At 51.3% G+C, this 15,567-nt stretch overlaps 1 protein-coding gene across 1 annotated transcript; it reads right to left on the reverse strand.

Moving 5' to 3' along the window:
* Positions 1–6,861: 6,861 nt before the first annotated feature.
* Sp7 (Sp7 transcription factor) lies at positions 6,862–13,865 on the reverse strand. The gene is made up of 2 exons (XM_047551820.1): positions 13,845–13,865; positions 6,862–8,127 (listed from the first exon to the last, which is right to left on the reverse strand). Exons 1-2 carry the CDS (start codon positions 13,863–13,865, stop codon positions 6,862–6,864), a joined length of 1,287 nt encoding a protein of 428 aa, XP_047407776.1.
* Between the last annotated feature and the right edge of the window lie 1,702 nt (positions 13,866–15,567).

A 15,567-nucleotide genomic window follows, 5' to 3' on the forward strand; every position in this document is an offset into this window, starting at 1 on the left:
GAAGAGTAACATAGAGAAGGCCCAGTTAGCGGTCTCAGCCAGACTTCCGGAGCTTTCTCGCGCGCCTCCTGGCGGCCGGAGGGGTGGCAGCGCGCACATAGTTCGTAGGGCGAACCTTCAAGGACCCAAGTGGTTTTGTTATTTTTTTGTTTCCCGTTAGTCTACTGTTTTTTTCCATCTCCGAATTCCCCAAGTCTCCCACCCACTCACTCAGCGCTGAGAAAGCCCAAAATAAGCCATGTACAGGGAAGTACCTAATTAAACCCTCCCAGGCCTGTGGATCGTCCAGACACAAATACAGACCATGTCACAGGCAACTGGCTAGAGAGATCAGGGAAAGTCTCCAGATGGAAGAAAAGTCAGGGAAGACCTCAGGAGATAGGCACAGTGCTGTGCCCCCCAGTGCTGTGCTCACTGGAACCCAGGATCCAGAGGGTTAAGTAGGTGGGGACACCTGGATAACAAAAATTACCATAAGCACTTTTACAATCCTTACAGCCTCAAGAGGTGCGCTTTTATACCACCAAGAGAAAAGTGAACCACAGAGAGATTGAACCTAGATGTACACAAACCAGGCACTCGGATTTAAGAATGAAAGTGAAGCCAGGCACGGTAGTGCATGCCTGTAATCCCCGCGACTCGGGAGGCTGAGGCAGGAGGATTGCAAATTCAAAGCCGGCCTTAGCAATTTAGCAAAGCCCTAAGAAATTTAGTGAGACCCTGTCTCAAAATGAAAATAAATGGCGCTGGGGATGTGGCTTAGTGGTTAAGCACCCCTGGGTTCAATCCCTGGTACCAAAAATAAAAGGGCCGGTGATATAGCCCAGTGGCAAAGCACCCTGAGTTCAACCAAGAGTACCAAAAAAAAAAAAAAAAAAAAAAAGGTGAGCCAGTTGGTTGTGGTGGTGCAGGACTGTAATCCCAGCAACTTGGGAGACTGAGGCAGGGGCAGGAGAGCAAATTCAAGGGCAAACTCTGCAATTTAGGGAGACCATGTCTCAAAACAGAAAACAAAACGCTGAAGCTGAATCTCAGTGGTAGAGCACCCCTGGGTTCACTCCCAAGTACCCCCCCCCAAAAAAAAAGATGAAAAATAAAATGAAATTGAGGGACTAGAGGTGTAGATCAGTAGTAAAGTACTTGCCTAACATGTGCCAAAAGCAGGGTTCCAACCACAGCACTAAAAAAAATTAAAATGAGATTGAGTTTATTCTAATTCAAAAAACTGGAACTAGAACTGGACTCTAAAGTAGAATGGGAGCTCCTCACCTTGCAGCTGAGTGACAGAAAAAGTCATTGCATATTTTATATGTTCTACTTTGTTGTGCATGACAGTAGAATGCATTTGTAGATTTTGATAGAATCATTGAATTTTTTGAGCCTCAGTTTCTACATGTCCTAATTATTTCACAATGGAAATAAAGCTATTTAGTAAGTTGTAAAGTGGTAGACAAATGTCAGGTTATTAGCCATAACTCTGCCATCAGCTAGTGACCCTGGGCATTTATTCATTCATTTAACACCCTCCCCAAACCCCCCACCCCTGTGCTGGGAATGGAACTCAGGGTCTAACACTGGCTAAGTGCAAACTCTATCACTTAGCTACACCCCCATCCTCTAAAATAAATATTAAGAAATGCAGAGATGTAGCCATATATGGTGGCATTTGCCTTTAATTCCAGCTATTCAGGAGGCCGAGGCAGAAGGATTTCAAGTTTGAGGCCAGCCTGGGCAAACTTTTAGTGAGATCTTGTCTCAAAATAGGAAATTAAAAGAGTCAGGGATGTATCAAAATCCATAATAATATTTTTTAAAATAAAATTAAAGGGTCAGGGATTTAGCTCAGTGGTAAAATATCCCTGGGCTCAATCCCCAATATTGGAGTGGGGGGATAAAAAGAAATTCAAATTGCTTTGAAGCCTAGTCCCCACACTCAAGAGCTGTCAGTCTCATTAAAGAACCAAGGAGACATTCTAGTTCTTTCGTTCTTGGATTCTGTGTCTTCTCTTCTTTCTACCTGAAAAATTCTCTCCAAAAGAGTTCTTTCCAATTAAAAAAAAAAAAAAAGGCTTCAGAAGGTTCCTGAAAAGGCACCTCACCTGAGAAAAGGCAGGTGACTCACCTCTAATCTAGTACTTCTCAAATGTTTTGTTTTATTTTCCTTTTTGTGGTACTGGGGATTAAACCCAGGGGCAATCTACCACTGACCTATATCCTATATTCCCAGCCCATTTATTTTATTTATTTATTTATTTATTTTTAAGGCAGGGTCTTGCTTAATTGCGCAGGCTGGACTTGAATTTTCGATCTTGCTTCAGCTTCCTGAGTAGCTGGGATTACAGACACGCACTATATATGAAGCATGACTGGTACTTCTCAAATGTTAAGGAACATAGAAATCACCTGGGAATTCTTTAAAATCATGGGTTCTGGGGTGGCACTCAGAGGTTGTAGTTCACAAAACCCCCAAGTGATACTTTACAGACCACATTTTAAGTGGCCAGATTCTAAACCTTTCCCAGAACCTACAGGCACTCTACCAGTGAACTACATTCTCAACCCTTTTTGAAATTTTATTCTGAGATGCATGTAATCCCAGGGACTGGGAGGCTAAAGTAGGAGTATCACAAATCTGAGACCATCATAGGTAATTTGGGAAGATCCTGTTTTAAAATTAAGGGGAAAGGGATGGGGATGTAGCTTAGTTGGTAGAGTGCTTACCTTGTAAGCACAAGGCCCTGGGTTCAATCCCTAGCACTGAAAAAAAAAAAAAAAAAAAAAAAAAAAAAAAAAATTAAGGGGAAAAAAATGGAGAGGGTACTGGGAATTACCACAGAGCTACACCCCCACCCCATCTTTTCTTAGTTAATGAATTTATTTATTTATTTATTTATTTGTTTATTTATTTATTTATGTGTTTATTGATTTGATTTTGAGACAAGGGTTTTCTAAATTGTCCAGGCTGGCCTTGACTTGGGATCCTCTTGTCTGAGCCTCCAAGTAGTTGAGATAACAGGCATGTACCGCCAGGCACATCTAGGTTTGTTCACTATCACCTGAGGAGTCACATAAAGCTTAAAGCGTGCTGGTGCCGTGGTCGCAGGCCTGTAATCCCAGTCGCTTGGGAGGCGGAGGCAGGAGGATCACAAGTTTGAAGCCAGCCTCAGAAATTTAGCGAGGCCTTAAGCAACTTAGGACACCCTGTCTCAAAATAGAAAACAAAACAAAAGGGCTAGCCGGGCAAGGTGGCGCATGCCTGCAATTCCAGCGGTCCCAGCAGCAGTTGGGTAGGCTGACCTGAGGCCGGAGGATCATGAGTTCAAAGCCAGCCTTAGCAACTCAGTGAGACCCTGTCTCTAGATAAAATATAAAAATCGGGCAGGGGATGTGCCTCGGTGTTTAAGCATCCCTGGGTTCAATCCCTGAATTTAAAGCACATCAGGAACAAAATGGGGATATGTACCCTTGGAGAGCCTGGTTGGAAAATCTCTCTTCAAGTCAGCTAGAAGGAAAAGAGGGAGTCAATGACGCTGACAGACTAGTGGAGAGCGCTGAGGACCTGCCGGCAAAGTTTCTTTTGAATCTGGATCATAACACCATTTATCCCCAGACACCCCCAAGAAATTACTCCCGCTTGCAATTTCCACCACCCTTCGATGAAGACCAACGGGTTATGTCATAATTACCGGTTAGATGTCTGCCTCTTATCCTGCAATGTGAAGTGGGGTAAGGAGCAGTGATATTTTGCCCCCCGACACTGCCCGGGTCTGGTCCAAGTACCGTCCCCTCCAGTATAATGCTTATTTTACATTTGTTGAATTTTTTTCACAATTTGTGCGTTCTAGGGAGGTCAAAGTCCGGGTCTAGCGTCCTCCCTTACTATCTTCACCAGGGGGCGCGACGGCCCGGCGACACAGCGACTGTGACCCGCCGCCCCAGTTCTCTAAGGGCTTAGCGGGCGGTCTCCGCCGCTCCTCCCAACGATCTGGGCGGGAAACCGAGGCAGCGCGGAAGCTGCTGCCCGAGACTTCTAAATGGGGCCCCCCACTTTGGGAGGCATCGCCGGAGCCTGGGTTGCCTGGAGCTTGGCTCGCCGGAGCCGGGCGCCCGGAGCCGGGGCCGGTAACCAGGCGCACATGGCCCGCCCGGCCCTGTTTGTCCTGGCAGTGCGCCGCCGCTATTTGAGGCGGTTTTTATCTCCCAGAAACCAGCAAAACCCCAAGCGGAGTCTAGGGAAGATGAAAGGAGCCGAGGGGCCGGGGAGGGGAGGACCGCGAGGCTGCGGCGGGCAGGAGCTGGCACCGGACAGGCGGAGACCGGGAGGCGAGAGGGCCAGACCCTGGGGGGTCCTGAGGAGCCTGCCTTCCCGAGGTGGGGGTGGGGACTTGGGGGTCCGCTCCGGACCGCTCGCTCAGACCAGCTCCGAGGCGCCCCCCGCCCCTCATCCTCTCCAGCCTCCTCTCCCGGATCTCGCTTCCGCCACAGCCCCCAGCCCACTAAAGAAATCCTCGGAACTCGGATTTCTTCAAAGCGACTTTGAAGCTGCGCGCCCCGCCAGAGGGCAGGAGATTTCGCACCTGGGCGGGGGCAGGAACGGCGGCAGGCTGGGGAGGGGGCTCGTAACCCGAGCCCGCCCTGCTCGCCGCCTAGGACAGCCGACTCCCTCCCACCGGTTCCTGCGCGGCTCGGGACCCGGCAGGGTGGTCAGTCCGTTGGAGGGCGCAGGCGGGAGGCAGGCCCCGGCCTGGGGGAGCGCCCAGTGGGGACGCTCTGGGGGGCGGGGGCCGCACAAAGCCCTATTGTGGCTTGGGGATGGCCGCCACAGAGTGGCTTTTGTTTCTCCGCTAACTCCGTGGCGGGCACGACTGATTGCAGGCTCAGGGCAGGGGGCGGGTTACGTGCCAGCGGGGTCCGCCCGCCGGGAGCCTCAGCTTGGCGAGGCTGGGGCGGCGTGCTAGTCCGCTTTGCGACTGGGGTCCCCGGGCCGGGTCACCGCTCTGTCCAAGGTCGGTGGCATAGTGTGAGAATAGGGCCCTGGAAGAAACCACCTCCGCCTTCCCCACTCTGCGGACAGTTACCGGGCGGTTGAAAACAACTCCGCTTGGAGTGCATGGCAGACAAAGTGTGTTACTGCGAACATAAAATGCAAATGTGCATGATTGAATATCGCGCATACAGTCCCTGACTTTGCTAAGGAAAAACTGTGTCCTACCCTTCGCCCTTCTCTTCCCCTTTTTTCACCAGGACACAATTCCAAATCGAAATTTTATTAAATTAAAAAAAAAAAAAAAAAAAAGACTCCACAAGGGGATGATTCTTTGCCTTCCACAATGTTACCCTCTCCCCAAGTTCCAGCAGCTTTACCCTTTAACCTGGGGACTTAAGGGAACAGGGTACAGAAAAGGAGGATCCAAAGTCTCAGGAAAAGTATTCAAAGGCACTAAGCGGCTTTAAAAGTCATTGGAGGTGGAGTTGGAAGTCCCAGGTTGGGGGCCTGTGAATGCACCCCAAAATCAGTTTGGGGACCTCTTTCCTCCTAAGCTCTATGAATTCTTTCTCATGGCTTCTAGGCACCAGGCCTAGCACAGTGCCTTGCAGAGGATAGGCACTCAATAAATACTTGATTTATTTAAGTCTGATCCCAGAGAAAGACTCCCCCACCCATTGTTCAGGAGAAACACCTCCAAATCAATGTCCTCCTGTTAGGTGGGCTTCCCCAAAGAGCATGTTTAAGATGGCAGCTGTAAGCTCTCTATAACCATGACTACAGGGAATTAGCCTGATGAGATCATGGTGTCTAAGAGGAGGGGCAGTGGAAGAACCTGCTCTGGGGGAGCTGGGATACATTCCAGTCCTTCTCCCCTCCATAGGACTTGAGGTTTCACAGCTTCTGACTGGGGCTGGGAATACTAGGGATCTCCTAATTGAGAGATACATCAACTCTTTAACAGAGATCTAGCTAACCAACCCAATTTGTTTAAGATTCCATTTGAAAGAGAAACCCCACTGAGACCCTGATGATAGAAATTCTATTAACAAGACCTCCACTACCACTTTGTCTATACAGAGATACATTTGGCTAGAATTTCCTTAGCAGAAGTGGATCCCCTTCCCTCCCCAGCTCATTCTACCGGACCCGTCATCATAACTTACATAAATAGAATTATTATTACTACTATTCATTACTCCTGGTGCATGGGGTTAAATATACAGGCCTGGGGGCAGCCTCCCTGACCCAGGGGTTACCCTGTCTTTGGGATCAGATCCCCACTGGTCTGCCCCCCTCTTGGCACCCTGCTCCCGGCCACATCACTAACCCCAAGCCCCCTATAAACTGGGGTCCCTAAGGAAGAGGCCACCAGGGGGCAATAAATTATCATCATCATCAACATCATCATCGCATTTGTGAAAAGGAAAAAAGCTCTGCAGAATGGAAAGCCGTGGAGTAAGTTGGGAATACAAGCCTGGAAGCTGAGTGATAGCAGTAAATAAGCTTGGGAAGTAGAAAGGGGTTAGTAAGAGGGAAAATAGTGTTGGGAGCCAAATGGAAAGAAAGTGAGTTAGTGTGGCAAAAGCCCAAGGAGAGAGAAGCTGTGAGCAAGGGCTGGAGGAGAACTTAGGAACCAAGAGCACAGGAATCGGGCACAAGGTGAGGGCCTGAGATGAGAGTTTGGCCGAAAGCCAGGCTCATGGCAAAGGAAGGAGGTGAGCTGAACAGGTGTGCAAGGAGATAGCCAGACCCAGAATGGCCAAGGTAAAGCCTCAAATGACAACATGCAAGGAAAAGAAAGACAAACAGTGGTCCACAGAGCCAACAGAGGCTGGCAAGGTGGCCCCGGCACTGGAGACCCTCCACCCAGCTCAGATCTCCAGCAGGTTGCTCTGCTCGGGGCTGCCTCCAGGGGCTTTCTCTGGGGGTGCTGGCGAGGCTGAAGGTCGGGAGGTCTGACTGGTCTCTTCTTCTCCCACGCTGCGGCCCTCCCCCAGCTCCTTGGGGCCACTGGCAGGGGGGCCCGGGCCTGGCTCTCCGTGGGTGCGCTGGTGTTTGCTCAGGTGGTCACTTCTGGTAAAGCGCTTAGAGCAGAGCAGGCAGGTGAACTTCTTCTCCCTTGTGTGAGTGCGCACATGGCGCTCCAGCTCATCGGAACGGGTGAACCTCTTGCCACAGAAGAGCCAGTTGCAGACAAAAGGCCTCTCTCCTGTGTGCCAGCGCAGGTGCGCCTTCAGGTGTGAGGCCTTGCCATACACTTTGCCACAGCCAGGAATGTGGCAGCTGTGGATGGGCTTCTTCCGCAGCCCAGCTGCTGCTGCCCCTAGCCGCTCTAGCTCCTGACAGTTGGGGCAGTCACAGGAGGAGCGCCCTGCCCCACTACCCCCATATCCTCCACTGCCCCCGGTGCCTGCACCCCGGGTTGGTTTGGCTCCACCACTCCCCTCCAGCTGCCCACTATTGCCAACAGCCTTGGGCTTATAGACATCTTGGGGCAGGACGTGCTGGGGCCCTGGTTGCAGGAGGTGGGGTGCTGGGTAGGGGGCTGGATTAAGGGGGGCAAAGTCAGATGGGTAGGTAGGTAGCTGGGGGTTCAGTGGAGGCTGAGCAGGGCCTGTGGGCAGTGTCCCTTGCAGCCCATCACCCTGGCCCTGCCCACCACCTAGCCAGTTGCCCCCGGGGTGCATGTCCCACCAAGGAGCAGGAGTGTTGCCTGGGCCTGGAGAAATGCCTGCGTGGATGCCCGCCTTGTACCAAGAGCCGTAGGGGTGTGCCATATCCAGAGAGGTGTAGACACTGGGCAGGCAGTCAGAAGAACTGTGCCCCTTGGGCATTAGTAGCCCAGGGTCCTGGGTGCCTGTGGGCCCAGGGAATGAATGGGAAAAAGGTGGGTAGTCATTGGCATAGCCAGAGGTGGGCGCTGGAGGACTGCCTGCAGGTGAGAGGAGCCCATTGGTACTTGAAAAGGGGGCTGGGTAGGCATCCCCCATGGTTTTGGGGGCTGAAAGGTCAGAGTATGGCTTCTTCGTGCCTGCTTTGCCCAATGTTGTTGAGTCTCGCAGAGGGCTGGAACCACCAAATTTGCTGCATGCAGCTGTCAACATGGCCAAGGGACTGGAGCCATAGTGAGCTTCCTCCTGTGGAAAGAAGGAAGCACTGCTTAGGGAGAGAGGAGAAGGCAGAACAAAGGGCAAAATTCTGGGACTGAGATCTAGAGACATGAAGAACAGAGCAGAGGGGTCAGGGAAGAGTTGAAGAGGATAGGGGATTGATTAGAGGGAAGAGAGGTGTGCCATTGAGGCCTGGCATCCAGGCAGAAGTAAATGGAGTCATGGAAGAAAAATGGAGGCCCAAGACTTCAGCCTGACACCCCAGCCTAACAGGCAGGAAGCAGAGCCCCTGTGGAGTTGTTAAGGGTGTGCAAAGGCCTGTGAGGAACAGGAGACTAACTGAGAAGAGTTGGGATAGAAGCAGCAACTAATGCTGGGCATGGTGGCACATTCCTGTAATTCCAGTGACTTAGGAGGCTGAGGCAGAAGGATAAAAAGTCCAAGGCCAGCCTCAGCAACTTATGAGACCCTGTCTCAAAATAAAAAAAAAATAAAAAGAGCTGAGAATGTAGCTCAGTGGCAAAGTATCCTTGGATTCAATCCCTAGTACCAAAAAGAAGAAGAGGAGGAGGAAGTGGAGGCAGCGGCTGAGTAAGGTGAGAATTAGGGTCCCAACCCTGGAAAGTAGGTTTAGAACAGAAAGAAATCACAGTCAGGGACTCAGAAAAAGATACAACTCAAAGAGCACTATGGAGCAAACCACAATGTCCAACACCTATATGTGCCAGCTACTTGAAAGGCTGAGACAGGAGAACCCTTGAGTCCCTGAGTTCAAGACCGCCTTGACTTAGGACAACATAACAAGACCTTGTTTTAAAAAAATAAAAAGGTAAAAAAGAAGTCTTAGGAAATCATATCTGCGCCCATTCTAGATTTTCCTGGCTTCACCCCTTATTCCACTTCCTGCCTCTGCTTCAGCTCTTCACTTAGCCAGTGACCTGATCTCCCTGAGGTCTCCAGTCCGAATGTCCCTGGTAAGGAATCTCTTGGCAGGCACTCTGGAACTGGGGAACAAGAGGAAGCAACAGCAGAGACACTGGGACATTGAGAGGCAATAGGGCTGCCGCCAAGCCAGGACTGTGGCTGAGGCAAGAATGTCTTTCAAGAAGGCAGTGGGCACCTCCTGCTTCGTGGTACCAGCTGGTACCTTTGGGTGGGTGGAAGAGCCCAGAGTCCTCAGGGAGGGAATTGGAGTGGCTAAGATACTGGCTCACAGCCACACCCCTCCATGCCTCAGTGTCCCCCAACATGTAGCCTATGTCACTGGTTTCTCTTCACCTTTCCAGCCTAGTGAGTGAAGGAAGACATGCATGTAGAACATGGGGGTCTTCGGAAATGCAGAGATATATCCTTAATGCCCACCAGGTTGCTGCTACCAAGTCACACCACCCTCAAGACCACCCCAGGAACTCATGGTAACCCTCCCTAGGTCAGACTTAGGACCTCCCAGAAGGAGATGCCCTCCAACATCGCTGGCTAAAATACACTTGTTTCTGTTACTAAGACTCTGACAAAAAAGCTGCATTCAAAAGCTAACCCTGGGGGCTGGGGTTGTGACTCAATGGTACAGCACGCTCATCTAGCACACATGAAGAACTGGGTTCAATCCTCAGCACCACGTGAAAATAAAATAAGGGTATTGTGTCCATCTACAACTATATATATAAAGCCAGGCACAGTGGCACACAGTGGTACATGTCTGTAATCCCAGTGGTTCCAGAGGCTGAGTCACGAGGATCTGGAGTTCAAAGCCAATCTCAGCAACGGTGAGGCACTAAGCAACTCAGTGAGACCCTGTCTCTAAATAAAATACAAAATAGGCCTGGGAATGTGGCTCAGTGGTTGAGTGACCTTGAGTTCAATCCCCAGTGCCCCCCCCTCAAAAAAAAAGTTGGCCCTGTAGAGTTCCCTGATTGAGATTTTCAAAAGCTAATTACCTGGTATCTTTCTAGTAAAGCTAAGAAAAGAACCCCAAAGGGGCTGCAGATATACTTCAGTGGTAGAATGCTTGCCTAGCATGCATAAGTTCAATTCCCAGTACTGTTAAAAGAAAGAAAGAAAGAAAAAGAATTCAGGATTTTCAGATCTACCTAGCAGCTCCAAGCATGTGGTAAGTGTGTGTGATACTGATACTAGAGAGGTCTGGTGTCTCAAGGTTGCAGTGAGTGGAGTGGACACTTATGATTCCTGCATTACTCCCCAAGTACAAACCAGCTGTTCCCCCTGCCAACCAACTGACTCTGTGGGATCCCAAATTTGAGCCACCAACAGGTTTGTTTTCCAGTCAGGGGCTTCCCTGGAGTCTCTGATACCCCAGAGGGGTGAGTTAAGGCAGGATCTGACTCTTGCACCATTGGCAGGAGAGGTGGGAACTTGAAGTTAGGAGAGACCAGAGACCTAGACACAGGGTTCAAAGGACCACTACAAATGATAAGGAAGTACGATAAAAGCACCAGAGGACAGGGGACAAGAGGTGGAACCAGAATTAAGAGGCAGAAATGGGCAGGGACCTGAAAAAGCAGAAAGGTGAAAAGACAAAAAGGAGGGAGAGAGAGGAAAGCAGAATAAACAAAGAAAGAGAGGTGGTGGAAATGAGCCTGGACTAGAAAAGTTAAGGAAAACAGAGGAAAAGACACATGGGGAAGAAGAAAGGCGGGAGGTTGGAGGGTGAGGCAGGGGACTTCCTACCTAAGAGAAAACTACCATGGTGCTGGGCCCCAGAAAACCCCCAGACCAGGCCACTCCTCCCTCCTTCTCCCCCCTGACCGCCCCCTCCCCCTCTGCCCAGCCCGGCCCAGCTCCGGCTCCGATGGTTTCCCTGCGGTCGGTTTATTTTTAAAAACGCCGACGCCGTCCCCCGCCCGGCCCTCACACTGTGGCCACAGGGGCCTCAGCCAAACCCAGGGACCCCACCCAACTGTGGGGAGGGAAGGAGGGGTGAAAGGAGGCAGCCGGCCCCAGGCCAACAGGAGACCCCAGTCCTGGGGAGCAGAGGCCCTGGGGCCCCTGAGAGCAGGGAAAGAAAGGCAAGGCACCAGAGCCGCCAGACTCTCCTGGGGGGCCAAAAGCTGTGCACGTGGCTGAGTTTCACCATAACCTCAGTTTCCTTCTCTGGATGATTGGCCTGTCCTGAAAACTAGGGGAGAAGGTTCCCCTGAAGAGCTCCAGCGTATGCCTCATACCTGATCAAATGTCTTGCCTTCCAGAACCCAGGATTCTCAACCTACTGATGTCTTCCACCCACCACCCGGAACCCAGCATCCTAAAAAAAAAAGAAACAGCGATGCCCCCGCCCCCCAAAAATCCACACTTTTAAAGTACTGAAGCAGGGAGTCTTTGGAGAAAGAACAAGATAGAAGCTGTCCCAGCTCTCTCACTCAGACATGGAGTGGGCAAGAGGACCCCCTCCTTCCAAGGAGCTTTCAGCGAAGTGCCCAGCCCCACCACCCAGTGGAAAAGTCTACTACGCATCTAACAGCTGGCTGGCCTCAGGTTCTGAGCACCCAATGTCCCCATTCCTAGTTTTTAACTTTCTCAGCCTTTTTCCAAGTTTCTTAGTTCTCCTGGCTTCCCAATTCTTTTTCTTTTCCTTTCTTCTTCTTCTTTTTTTTTTCTTTTCTTTCTTTCTTTCTTTCTTTCTTTTTTTTTTTTTTTTTTTTTTTTTTTTTTGGCAGAAGGTGATGGTGTGTAGGGTGCTGATGATCAATATTAGGGCCTGTTAAGCAAGTACTATACCACTGAGCTCTATCCCCAGCCCATGGCCCAATTCTGCATTCCCACCTCCCCGCCCCATGTTTCTCCCTCCCCGAGAGATTCCCCTGCATTTCACTTGATCCAGGTGAACCTCCAATCACACAGCAGCTGCTTCCCTTTCTGAACCCCAGGTTCTTCCCACTACCAGGCAAAAAGATTCCCAGAGAGATGGGGAAGAGATCGAAGGTCCAGGTACCCAAAAACTAGGTGAAAGAGATGGAGAGACTGGAGTGCCTTTGTGTTGAGGGCATTTTCAGCTTACAGGGAATGAGGGGACTTGAAAGCCTAACTTCCACAACAGACTCCTCCTCTTTCCACATGCACCCCCAATCCTGTGTCTATCCAGCAAGCTTCTGGGCTGCCCTTCCCCCACGCACCAGTGCCACGCTGGCAACACTGGCATGATGCCTATGCCCACTGACACTACCCCTGCCCTGACTGGACTCAGGATTTCATGTACCTTATTCTTCCTAATGTTGTAATGGTGGCTTGATATAGAGTCTACTGGTGAGGTGGCAGGAAGATAATATGCCCCCATTGCCTAAGGGTAGAGAACAGCACCTTCGGACCCCACAGTGGATACAGAATAGTAAGAAGCATGGTAACTGCCTCATTGGCATGCATGACATTCCCTCAAACTCTGCCACAAACTCACTGTTTCCTGCCTTACACAGATACCAATCCTCACTTGAACTGACAGCACCCAGATGCCCAGGAGGCTTGCCCATGCACACACACCCACCCACACACACACCTGTACTCTCACAAATCCAGCTGTGTGAAGTCACACTTGACTGCACTCTAACACTTCCATGCAGCCAATAGACACAAGTGTCAAAGGACAGCTGTTCCATCTCACACACACCTCTCCTTCAGGTTGAATGAGTTGACTTCCTGTTTGGCTCCTCACCCTGGGATCTGAGTTAGGGCACCAGAAACAGAGATTAGAGTTTTTGTAGGCCCCAAGAATAGGGAAGTTTCAAGGCTATTGAAAGGAATTGACTTTCAAGTGGGCTCTTTAGCCCCAAATTCCTGCAGAGAGACCCAGAAAGCAGGAAAGAGATGGTGACAGAGAAACAGAGTCAGAGAGCCAGAAGCCAGAGAACTCAGGTTCTGAGCAGTTGAGAGTCCTCCGATTCTGTGCTTTGGGTCCCCCAGAAACCCTGGAAAAGTCAGTGATTTCTCAAGACCCAAACCTCCACAGTACCCTAGTTCCATCCATCCCCAACACCACAGGCAAGGGATACCGGGGTCCCAGCCTGGAGGGGAAGTGGCCCAGTCCGCCCTGGAGCCTCCCACTCCCAAAATAGAGCTGAGTTTGTCTTTGGCTGAAAGCTAAATATTTGTGAGCCGGGCAGGCGGCCTCAGACCCTGTCCCTCCTCCTTGGTTCCTTCTCAGGCCTGGGCTCAGTTCCCCTGGTCAGTCCCCCCCCCATACACCCCCCTCGCAGGGCTGCCCTCCTCCTCTCCTTTCAGCCTACCTCCTCTCCTTCACACACTGCTCACAGGCCCAGCCCCTCCCCCACACAGACCAGACAAGATCCTGCATAGGCCAGGAGTCCTAGGGCACCAGAGCCCCCAAAGAACTATTGCTACTCCATGCCCACTCAACCAGTCCTCTCTGCCTTCCCTCTCTCCCATCTGCTGGTATCCATTTGTATCTGTTTCCACCCCTCTCTTCTCCCTCCTATTATCATTGCTTTTCCACTCCTCAGTTAGTGGCTTATTGACCTTAGGGGTCCATGCCTTCTGACCTAATCCTCTCTTACCCTTCTCTGACTGTCCTTTGACCCCTGGCCCTATCCTCCCCGCCTTTTCTCCTGCCCCCTGCTGGCCCCTCCATGGAGCCCACTCCTCTCTTCTCATCAGAAGGACCCTGGAAGTGACAAGCACCACAGCTACTGTCTATGTGAGTTGAGGGTGTGGGGTGGGCAGGGATTAGGACTTTAGGGTTGTGGTTGGTTTCCTAGCGGGGAGGAGGGGACAGTTACCTCAAGCAGGGAGGACGCCATCCTGAGGCTGGGGAACGGGTCCCAAGGAGCCAGGCAGATGGAGAGAGCCGAGCCGGAGAGAGGGAGAGGGGAGAGGGAGGGAGAATGGGAGAATGGGAGAGAAGAGATCTAAAGTTAGAAGGGACTGGGGGGTGGGGGGTGGGGGGGCTGCTCTCTGTCTGTAGGGATCCACCCTCTAATTACAGCTTTCCCAGCGGAGAAGGCTCCGGATCCAATGAGGAGGGCGAGAGAGGGAGGCAGAGGGTCCAAATTTCCTGCTCCATTTGCTGAGCTCCCCAAAGAAGGGATCTGGGAGGGAGAAGAGAAAAGGGGCACCCAGGGAAGGGGTGGGAAGCAGGAAGGGGGAATAGGAACATGGACAAGTTGTCAGGGCCTCCTTGGGGGTGCCCTGGGGAAAGGGTGAAAGGATGGTGGACCCACGACCTATACACCCCGGCAACCCCATAAGCATCCGTGGGCAGCCCTCCCAGAGCTTTTAGCATCATGTACCTGGGGGAACCTGGGGCTGGCTGTCCCAAGTCTCTCCTCGAAGTAGGTCTGGCAGGGAGAGTGCAGGCAGCGGGTGGCCTGAGGGTGCTGGGAGGGATCCACTCCTCTCCCAGGCCAGCTCCACTCCTTTTCCCACTGGGCTCTGATCTTACAATCCTACTCTGACTCCAGAGTCCTTGCTGTTGCTCAGCGGCGACGGCGGCTTCTGCTGCTGCTGCTACTGCTGCTGCCGAGGCTGCTGCCGCCCGCCGCTGCTGAGGGAAGGAACAGGAGGGAAAAGGAACAAACCCCAAACCACTAATTAGAGATCCAAGGGGGGGGATGGGGGACTGGGGACGACACTCACAGAGACTGGAACACACTGACATACACACTCATGGACAAACACGCGATGATGCATGCACACCACATGTACACATGCAGCACTCCCCACACAAGTACAGTCACTGTCATGAATGAACACAGACAAACTCACATACAAATGAAAATGGGGACATGTTGGGGGCACATACGCCACACACACTTGAGCTCACCACAGAGATGCTTACCTCCCCATTCACCCACCACTAGCTCAGGAGAGCTGTGTGTGTGTGTGTGTGTGTGTGTGTATGTGTGTGTGTGTGTGTGTGTGTGTGTGTGTGTGTGTGTGTTTTGTGTGGGCCAGGAGGGAAGATGTGCCGGGGGTGGAGGCTTCTGCTGCCCAAACGTTTAGGGTCACTGAGGAAGGTTGCAGAGTCAAATGAAGAAGTGTGGAGTAGGGAAGGGCTGAGCACATGCTTAAGGATTCCATTGTCTTCCTCCTTCCAGTGCCTCAGTTTCACTCCTAGGAAGTGATACTTAGGCTCACCTTGGTTTATATGGCAGAACCTGGAATCTGACTGTGAGAAAGTTTAAGGCAGGTAGGAATGAGGATCAGGGCAGAGGTCACTGGGTCAACTCATATCATACATGCCTACGCTTAGCTCCTTTGGGTTAACCCACCCCTAAAAAAGTGCCCTAGCCTCTATCATTCCTTGCCAGTTACCCAGTTACCATTCTTGAGCCCTTCTTCACCAGGAGTCTAATTTCCATCCTTTGATAGATAGTTCTTGTCATAAGCGATCATACTTCCCTGGGAGGGAGCACCTGGTTCTGCTACTCATTGCCTTGCACCAATTCCCTCAGCAACAAAAAGTATTGAAGTTAAAGCTTAATCAGGACTTTCTAACTCTGA

The sequence above is a fragment of the Sciurus carolinensis genome, chromosome 4 (assembly GCF_902686445.1).
Source record: "Sciurus carolinensis chromosome 4, mSciCar1.2, whole genome shotgun sequence".
NCBI lineage: Eukaryota > Metazoa > Chordata > Mammalia > Rodentia > Sciuridae > Sciurus > Sciurus carolinensis.